Raw genomic sequence first — 9,924 nt, 5'->3', positions numbered from 1 at the left:
TGCTGTTCTCATGGCCTGGCCTGTGTCAACAAACTGCAGACCTGGCACAGCTCCTTACTCTGTCAGTTTGTCCCATTTGACTTCTTGCAGTCAGAAGTCATCTGATAAAAAAGGGCACTGAGAGGCACGCTGGGGCATGAGGAGTGCAAGGGGTAGAGGATATATCAGCAGCTGTGGCAGTAACCTTGCCCCAGGGCTGATGTGCTGGAGAAGAGCTGGCTCCAGCAAAGCCAGCAGTCGGTGGTGGATTTCTTTATGATTTAGGAATACCCATGACTGCATAGTGTGTCCTTCACCCCCTCCCCAGGGGTAGCTTTGTAAATGGCATGTTGTCTGTGCTAGCTGTTAAAGCTTCACAGAGGTGGGGGGGGGGGGGAAAGGTACACTCTACTAGCAGAAGAGCTGCATGGGAGGTTCTCCTGTGGAAAGAAAAAAAACCCCCACATTTCCTTCCAGGGCCACAGACTCCAATATGGAAGCTGAACTGTGTGTACAGCATCATTTTTAAGTGAGCCACCCTTTAAAGGCTGCTTCTCCATTTGAAAAAGGGCAGTGCTTATTGGGGTTTTTCCATTCAAGAGGGCTTTGCAAAGCACATACTTCAAGGAGCAGTCCCACTTCTCCCAAGAGATAGGGTCTCAACCAGTGCCGTGCTCAGAGCAGCTGCACCACCAGCTTTGGCTCTGTGCTCTGGTCGAGCTGTGGGGCTCATAGGGCAGCCTGTGTGCTGGTAACTCGGTGGCAGTGGTGGAAGCCACACATTTGCTATCAGTGGTCAGTGGCAATGAACACAGCTAGTAGCTCACGTGCATGCAGATGAGCTGAAGGCTTCACACAGATGCCAACCTCCCACCCTAGTGCTTTTGCTAAGGGGGAGAAGGGAGATGAAGTCTGAGTTTGGAGTGAGGCTGGTGATCCCTGCACTGTATTCAGCTTCCTACCTGCCAGCTTCAAAAGCCCTTAATCTAGTTAACTACAGAAGAAAGCAGCAGCTAGCACTGGAGATAGCATGTTGCTGATGAGCAGCCCAAGGGAGCTGCTGGAGAGCAGGATTTCATTATCCAGCCCATCTTCTCCCAGGCAGCAGGGAGCTTTTGTTACTCAGACTTGGAAAAATGTCTAGGGATAAAGCAGCAGTGAACCATGAAGCTCCCTTTGCCACTTTGTTGTAGGTTCACTGACGTTTGCCCCACACACATGGTGTGTGCACACTAACTCGCTGCCCTTGGCTCAGGCAGGCACCAAATCTTAGAATCACAGAGAGGTTTGGGTTGGAAGGGGCCTTAAAGCTTATCCAGTTCCAACCCCCTGCCACAGGCAGGGACCCTTCCGCTAGACCAAGTTACTCCAAGCCCTGTTCAACCTGGCCTTGAACACTGCCAGGGATGGGGCAGCCACAGCTTCTCTGGGCACCCTGGGCCAGGGCCTCAGCACCCTCACAGGGAAGAACTTCTGCCTAAGAGCTCATCTCAATCTCCCCTCTGTCAGGTTAAAGCCATTCCCCACTGACCTGTCCCTACAGGCCCTTGTCCAAAGCCCCTCTCCAGGTTTCCTGCAGCCCCTTTAGGCACTGGAGCCGCCCTAAGGTCTCCCCTTCAGGAGCCTTCTCTCCTCCAGGCTGACCCAGCCCAGCTCTCTCAGTCTGGCTCCAGAGCAGAGCTGCTCCAGCCCTCGCAGCATCTCCGTGGCCTCCTCTGAACTCACTCCAACACCTCCACGTCCCTCTTGTGTTGTTGCCTCAGAGCTGGGCACAGGACTGCAGGGGGGGTCTCCCCACAGTGCAGTGGAGGGGCACAATCCCCTCCCTAACCTGCTGCTCACACTGGGGATGCAGCCCAGCACACAGAGAGGATCTGGGCTCACGCACACACTGAAGCTGGGTCATGGGGAGCTTCTCATCACCCAAACCCACCAAGTCCTCCTTAGGCCTGCTCTCAATGTGAGGTGGGGAGGTGGGGGGTGGGGGGGATGCTGCTCTCCCTTGGACATCCATATGCACCTCCATCTCCGGTAAAGCATCTTCCAGCATGTTGCTGCTGGGGGCTTTGGGCTATTCCCAGGGCACAGTGAGCAGAACCGCTCAGTGCAGTGTGAACGGCTGTGGACCAGGACTGCCTTGTCAGGGTGACTCAAACACCCTGCACTGCTGACCTCGTAAGGTGCTCCCAGACCTTGCCATCTAGGAGACCCTTGTTTTAAATGTCCAAGTTTCTTTATTAACCTGAGTATAACAAATATAACATGTACACAGTATAAAAATGAATGTAGAGAGTGACAGATGTACAACACAGATACACGAACTATACAATGACCAGTTCATTGAATGGCAACAATATATATTAAGCATTTCATTACTTGGAAAAAGCAAGTTTTGATTGTAAAAACTGTATCCTGTTCCACTGAAACGATACAAAGTACATTCAATACTGAAAAGTGACACAACAGAGTGGGATGAGGGCGCGGCTGGGCTGCTCAGTGTCACCTCAGGTTGGGACTGTACAAAATGAATCCGGACGCTTCTCTGAGATGAGTTTTACGAACTTAGCAATTAAGAAGTGTTTCTGGGGGTGGGGGGGGGGTGTATTTTTCTCTTAAAAGCATGTGGAACATGCATTTCCAGTAGGACCAACGGGCTTCGGCAACATGCAGGGGGCGCAGCCTTGCACAGCTCTATGCCTGCTCCGAGTTGATGGGCGGCAAGTTTTGGTGCTTGAAGTACTGCACGACTTGCTGGGGCAGCTCTGCCAGCACAGCTTTGGCCAGGGTCTCCTTGGGGGCCTGCAGGCAAAAGGGAGCAAACACCATTGTAAGAACAGCCATAGGGACTGACTGAGCAAATGTGGCTGAGCTGTCCCTGACTCCAGCGTGTGGCATTTCATTTAATGCCCCCTCGAGTCTACTGGCAGCCAGCATTTTATACACCTCTGAAGATGACATTCCCTCCAGGGGGTAATTCAGTGATAGGAAGGAATAAAACATCCTGGTTAGGTTAGGAAAAAAAAATGGTATTGAGTAACAGCAGGTGAAATGGAAAAACACTGATTAGGTGCAAAAAGAGTTAAGATAAATATGGGCTGATGTTATGCACCCTCTGGCAATCCTGTGCCAGCAACAGCATCTGGCCCAGGGCTGGCTCACAGCTGATCATGATGGGCAGGCAATAGCATCTCATTTTGACTTTTTTTTTCCTCTTTTTTTCTTCCTTGATCAGCTTTTTTTCCAAAACACAAGGCTGGGCTGGGCCACCATCCCATAGAGGGTACCCATGCAGGGGCAGTGCCAGCATCACCCCTTTCCACAGGTGCTGTGAGAGGATGGGGACGAGTAGGAGCTCACCCCAGCATTAAGCCCTCAGCACATGGCACATCACAGGTGCGGAAGAGGCCTGTGTGGGAGACGCCAACATAGGACCATGGTGAGGGACATGAGCCCAGCACTGCCCTGGCTTGCTATGGAAAACCTGCCGCAGTGAACAGGTTTTTGGTCTGACCTGCCTGGCAATGACAGGGGTGGCGGTGATGGGGGGATGCTCAGATGGAGCACACTATGGATATACAGATCACTGTTGCCCCTGGCTGCGCTTGCCTGCAGCACTGATTTATATGGTCCACACCAGAGCAGCACTGAGGGATATGGAATCCAGGGCCAAGGTAAGGTGGGCTCTTCCCTCTGTCTGCCTCTCCAGGGGTTGCTCCACTTCCAGGTTCATTTCCAGGCTTGAGACCCCATTCCTGCCTGCAGTCACCCGCTGCTGCCCACACTCACATTGCGAAAATCCCGGAAGGGCACAAACTGGACAATGTCGCGCACGGCCTCCTCGCCCGTGTGGGAGCGCAGCACCCGGCTGTCCCCATCCAGAAACTCCATGGCAGCAAAGTCAGCATTGCCGACCCCCACGATGATGATGGACATGGGCAGCTTGGATGCCTGCACCACGGCATGTCTCGTCTCATCCATGTCACTGATCACCCCATCTGTGATGATGAGGAGGATGAAGTACTGCTGCAAAGGGGAAGGCAGAGGGTTAAACTCAGTGGGATGCAGGTGCACCTTCACGCTGCAGCCAGAGCCCATGGAGTGTGAGCACACAGGATGCTCCATTTATGGGGGGGAGGCAGGTTCCCTGGGGATTTAGAATCACAGAATCATAGAAGGTTCTCTGGGCAGCCTGTGCCAGTGCCTCAGCACCTTCACAGGGAAAAACTTCTGCCTAAGATCTCATCTCAGTCTCCCCTCTGTCAGGTTAAAGCCATTCCCCCTTGTCCTGTCCCTGCAGGCCCTTGTCCCAAGCCCCTCTCCAGCTTTCTTGTAGCCTTTTCATGCAGTGGGAGCTGCTCTAAGGTCTCCCCTTGAGCTTTCTCTTCTCTAGGCTGCCCCAGCCCAGCTCTCTCAGCCTGTCTCCAGAGCAGAGCTGCTCCAGCCCTCAGAGCACCTCTGTGGCCTCCTCTGAACTCACTCCAACAGCTCCACGTCCCTCTTGTGTCGTTGTGCCAGAGCTGGGCACAGGACTGCAGGGGGGGTCTCCCCAGAGCACAGTAGAGGGACAGAATCCCCTCCTTTGACCTACTGCTCGCCCTCTGGAGATGCAGCCCAGCACACGAGGAAGTTCTGGGCTTAAGCGCACACTGAAACCTGGTTATGGGGAGCTTCTCACTGACCAATACCACCAAGTCCTTCTCAGGGCTGCTCCATCCAGTGTCCCCAGGCTGTGTTTGCACTGGCGATTGACCTGACCCAGGAGCAGGATCTTGTACTTGCCTTTGAACTTTATGAGGTTTGGTTTGGGAGCACAAGGCTTACTGCTCTTCAGGGCAGCCACCATCACCCTGCATAGCAGCTCCCAGACATTTCAGGTATTTGCCGCGTTTTTGAAAGATCGAGCCAACAACAAGCCAACTTCCGCCCCAAAATGTTTTGCTGATTTACTAATTGAATGTACTTAATGATGGAAGAAAAAGCCTAATCTGTGCAGACCTTCTGTGTCACAGCTAGGAGAAGTTTGAGCCTGGGGCAAAAAGCTCAGGTTGTGGGGTCCTCTTTGGCACGTTGCATAGATGGGGAGCATCCCCTGCATCCCAGCTCAGGACTCATCAGTACCTCATACAAAGCTGTGGGTCTCACAGGTACGAGGGAGGATGCAGAGGGTGGAACAGGCTGAGGGAGGGGATGCCACAGCAGCGGCATTTGCACCACTCCCCGGTATGAAAGGAGAATGGTTGAGGGCGGTCCTGCAGAGCAGGGAGAGGATGGGCAGATGGACAAATGGAGCATCCTGCTTGACTCAGCGAAACAATTCCGGGGAATGTGGACCTCCAGAAAGTCCATCTCCTCTGCCTCCAGGGAAACTAATGGTTCAATTTTAGCACATTACACATCCTGATTGTGCTGGAGAAATGACAAAAACAAGCACTCAAGCGCATTAAAGCCCTTTGTTCCTCTCCTCATTCTTTCCATTTCCTCTGAAAACCACTAGTGCAGCCATCCCGGAAAAGCCCATTTTCCTGCTCTTCCTCCAGCCCACATCTGAAACCTTCCCTTAAGCATCATCTTGCCTCAACACTCTCCAGTGCTACACTCCAAGTACAAAGGAGGCTGGGTCGAGCTTAAACACAACCCAAGCACGTGGGCAAGGAGATTTTCCCAAGCAGACAGACAGCCCATTCCCAACCCCGTTGATTTATTAGCTCTGCCTACAAAGCACCCTCAGGGTTTACTTTTTCCCTAAATCCAGACTTTTCAGAGCAAATTAGGGGAAGATGTGGGTCTAAAGAGCAGGACCCTGTCATCCAAGCCTGGAGGGTAAGACCTGCATTCTCTTCCATGGGGCCAGGACAAGTGACTGCACCCTGACCCTGTCTGGGAACCAGTACAGGAAGAATAGAACCTTGTGGATAGCAGCTGATAATGGAACTGCCTTTAAGCTGATTCCCCCTGGCCTCTGTGTATGATCAAAAAGAGGAAACCCAGAAAGGAGTATTTCCCTTTGTTCCCTTTTTAATGCAAAATCCATAATGGGACCAGAGAAAAATGCTGGGAAGTTTGCCAGGAAAGAGGGGGCAGCAGAGCTTATCCAATGTGTATCACAACATACTTCAGAGGCCAAGTGGGATAAGAGCTGATGGTGAGGGTCGGCCACAGCCCACAGCCAGGTACCACCTTGAGCTTCTGCGGCAGGGAGCAGGCTGCTAACGACATGAATAATTAGGCTCATGTGTGAGCAGGACTTGAAGGGATTAAGCAGCATTAAACAGCATGGGGTGAGAAAATAGGGGGTTTGAATGCAGGGGCCCTGCTGGAAAGGTGTGTTTTAATTCCTGGGAGTTTATTAATCCTTCCCTGAGAGTGAAATCGTGTGTAATCCCTCTGCCTCTTCCCCCCAACACTGACATGTTTTAGTACTGCCATCCCTTACAAGCCGACACCTCCCGTGTTTGTGATGTGTGTTGCCATGGTAAAACGACAAGGTTCTTTGGTTCTATTTGAAGTGCTAGGAGGAAGCAAGAGTGGAAAGAAGGGGAAGGCAGGTCTCGGCAGCCGCCGAAGCCAGCAGCATCAGGGGGTCTTTGCTGCACGTGTTGAAGATGGGACGGAAGAGAAGACGACCCCAGGGGAGTTACTCATCAGTAACACTTTGTGCTTCCATTAAACCCTAAGGAGTCATCGGAGGCTTGCCTCTGCTGGCGCTACCTGTGCTTGTTATTTAAAATCTCCCTTGATTAAACTATTAGTGCCAGCGGAGGGGTGCAATTTGCATGCGATTAGTGCCTTTGCTCAGCACGGAGCCCGTGGGCTTCTCCCTCCCCCACTGATGCCTAGACAGGCAACAAAAAAAAACAAAAGCGACCAACCTGGATTTTTGCTGAATTAAACCAAATTCAGTATTTCCTTGTGCCCACAGCTGGGAAGAGTAACAGTGTTCAAGGCAAGGCTAGAAAATATCCTCTTGGATCTCTTCCAAGAGGAGGAGGTTTCAGGTGTGATTCAGCTCTGCTCCAGGCAGGAATCAGAGAAGCTTCTACCCTGAGGCAGCTCCTGCCACACATGCTGATGCTCAAGCTGAGCTGCTTTCAGCCATCTAAACCCAGGGGCCAGACTTGCTGTCATTCATAGGCAGCCTGCTGGCACAGAGACCCAGGTAAGCTCCATCTTAGTGTCTTCATAGAATCATAGACTCACAGAATGTTTTCGGCTGCCAGCGATCTTAAAGCTCATCCAGTTCCAACTGCCTACCATGGGCAGGGACACCTTCCACTAGACCAGGTTGCTCCAAGCCCATCCAGCCTGGCCTTGAACACTGCCAGGGATGGGGCAGCCACAGCTTCTCTGGGCACCCTGGGCCAGGGCCTCAGCACCCTCACAGGGAAACACTTTTGCCTCAGAGCTCATCTCAGTGTCCCCTCTGTCAGGTTAAAGCCATTCCCCCTTGTCCTGTTCCTACAGGCCCTTGTCCAAAGCCCCTCTCCAGGTTTCTTGTCAGCCCCTTTAGGCACTAGCAGCTGCTTTAAGGTCTTCTTGGAGCTTTCTGTTCTCCAGGCTGCTCCAGCCCAGCTCTCTCAGCCTGTCTCCAGAGCAAAGCTGCTCCAGTCCTCGCAGCATCTTTGTACCTCTAAGAGGACACCCCAGCCACCTCCAGCAAGGCTGGACCACCAGCTGCAGCTCCCAGCACGCATGGGCATCCCAGCATCCCTTCACCACCAGCTTGCTCCTCCAATACCAGGCTGGTTCTGGCTCCCTTGTGACCCAGCATGACTGAGCATGGCTGCACAGGGCCCCCATGCTGACTAGCAGATTTTTGACATATGGATGTGAATGCTCAGATGGACTTACTAACAGGGAGTTCCAGGACTGCTGAGAGGCTGGAGAGCCTGGACAAGAACCCCAAGCCTGGCCCTGAGCTGACTAACACTTGTCCAAGCGGTGTAAAAAGCAAGGATCAAATGGAGCCTCTCTGTGGTTTTCAGCAATTAAAAAACTCTTCAAAGGGGAGTAGCAGAAAGGTTTTCTGGTTCGGATTTGGCCATCAGCCACGTCAGAAGCATCATGCTTTACTCCATGGCTCAGGCTTGCTCACTCCCGCTGTTTGAGGGCTGGATGTGCACCCCCAGAGAGAGCTTCCTCCAGCTATTTGTTGTCCAAGGAAAATAAGCTAAAGGTTTGAACTCATGCTCAGCCTCTTCCCTGTGGCTCGTGTTTCCCGTATGTGCCAGGACAGCAGCATGACCATTCTTGTGCCCCCCCCCCCCCCCAAGCCCGTCTTGTCCATCCTGCACCAGGACAGTCCTGCAGCATGCAGGAGCTGTTCTGAAAGGAAGAACCATGCTCCTGAGGACTATTAGTCCATCCATAAGTACAGAGGATGCCTCTTTAGAACAAAGCCCCTTGGAGCTCAGCAGAAGATGTTTTAAGAAAAAATGAGGAAAGAACAAAGCTGTCCTTCCTGTTTCCTGCCACCTGCTGCCCAGCACATGCCAGGGACTCCTGAGTTCACACTGGTGCAGTGGTGAATGGCCTATGATGGTCTGCTACAAATACAGCCTTTGCCTCTCTGAACCATCACAGTCCTCGGCTCCTCTGAGGTGCCCTTCCCAGGGCAGTCTCATGTCCCTGACATCACTCCATACTGGCCTGTTCAATACCCATCACCCAGCCATTCCAGGGGGGGCTTGCAGCCCTTCCCTGTCAGAATTAGGGAGAAATCAATCACTTTTTCAGCATTCCTGAAAGACATGAAAGGCTTTGCACTGCCCTGCCCAAAGCCATGGGGATTGCCATTGCCTTATGGGATCTGACAGACTTACAGATGCAGCTTCTTGTTGGGTGGCCTGAGACGCGAAGCGAGCCACGTGGTTGACGATAGGGGAGAAGTTGGTGGGTCCATAGAAGCGGATGTGGGGCAGACAGGCCGAGTATGCTTGGACAATGCCCTCCACACCTACAGGGAAAGCAGAGAAACCAAGCATTACAGTTCACCACAGTTCAGGCCCACCACAAGTCCAATTAGGCTTCATGAGCTAACACTGTCATGGGAGCTGAAGTCAGACCTATTCCCCTCCTGCCCATCCAGCTCCACAGGTTTTATCCACTTCAACTCAAATTTCCTAATACCAGGGCTTTGCTTCTTAGTTACTTTGTAGGAGGTCCTCAGACCTTCTGGGGTAAGAGTGTTCTCAGAGCGCCCACAGTTAAAGAAAGCTTTCCTTGGGGTTCTGCAAAAATCTTAGCATCAAAGAGGAAGAGCAAACAGAAAAGCAACTCCTGGTCTCTGAGCATAGCCAAGATCCAGACAGACGTGAGGCAGAGGTTGAAGAGAGAGGCAAGACAATCCCTCCAGAGCCCTCTGAGCTCCCAAACTGTGTTGGGAGCAGAGGGCAGAGACCCTTTTGTTTCTGCCACACCAGAACAAGGTAAATGGCTGCTCTCCTGGAAGGATGCATAATGTGTAGTTCAGAAATGACCAATTCCACAATTAACCAGCTGAGAGCCAGTCCTTTGGGAAGGACCTGACTCTGGTAAGAGTTGCAGGTGTCTTCTGCATCCCATCATTCCTGCAACAAATCACGTCCAGTTACCGGAGAGGAGCTGAATGAAGCCAAGGCAGCAGAAGAGCAGCTGTTCACAGCCATCTTCCATGGACTGGCAAGCCAGCAAGATCTGGGGGCGGCCTGAGCCCCGATTTTGTTGGGGTAGGTCAAACCAGATGGCTTTAGGAGTCCATGATGGCCCCTAACCACTTAAGATCTGAGCAGTTCTTCATCCACGACTGTGACCAGCCCCCAGCTGCTAAATGAAGCATTAGGTCTGAATTCCCCATCTGCTAAAAAAGGCTAGTTTCTTGCAGGCTTGCTGGAGGAGGTGGCGGCTGGTAGGACACAACAGACATCATAATGAAGGAGGGTTTTATGCTGTCTGAACCCAGTTGCGTTT

General features: G+C 52.3%; 1 protein-coding gene across 2 annotated transcripts in view; it reads right to left on the bottom strand.

Moving 5' to 3' along the window:
* Nucleotides 1-2,190: 2,190 nt before the first annotated feature.
* CPNE2 (copine 2) overlaps nucleotides 2,191-9,924 on the bottom strand; it is a 56,454-nt gene continuing 48,720 nt past the window's right edge. For both annotated transcript variants that reach the window (XM_061369096.1, XM_061369097.1), the window contains exons 14-16: nucleotides 8,799-8,932; nucleotides 3,766-4,002; nucleotides 2,191-2,778 (exon numbers count right to left, since the gene is read on the bottom strand). In XM_061369096.1, the coding sequence (XP_061225080.1) occupies nucleotides 2,671-2,778; nucleotides 3,766-4,002; nucleotides 8,799-8,932 (479 nt within the window). In that variant the 3' untranslated portion in view covers nucleotides 2,191-2,670. The remainder of the gene's footprint in view (nucleotides 2,779-3,765; nucleotides 4,003-8,798; nucleotides 8,933-9,924) is intronic.

The sequence above is a fragment of the Neopsephotus bourkii genome, unplaced genomic scaffold, assembly GCF_033783945.1.
Source record: "Neopsephotus bourkii isolate Nb327-2 ecotype Australia unplaced genomic scaffold, CSIRO-AGI_Nbou_v1 NB_1474, whole genome shotgun sequence".
NCBI classification, from domain to species: domain Eukaryota; kingdom Metazoa; phylum Chordata; class Aves; order Psittaciformes; family Psittacidae; genus Neopsephotus; species Neopsephotus bourkii.
This window is presented reverse-complemented; position numbering and strand designations above follow the sequence as displayed.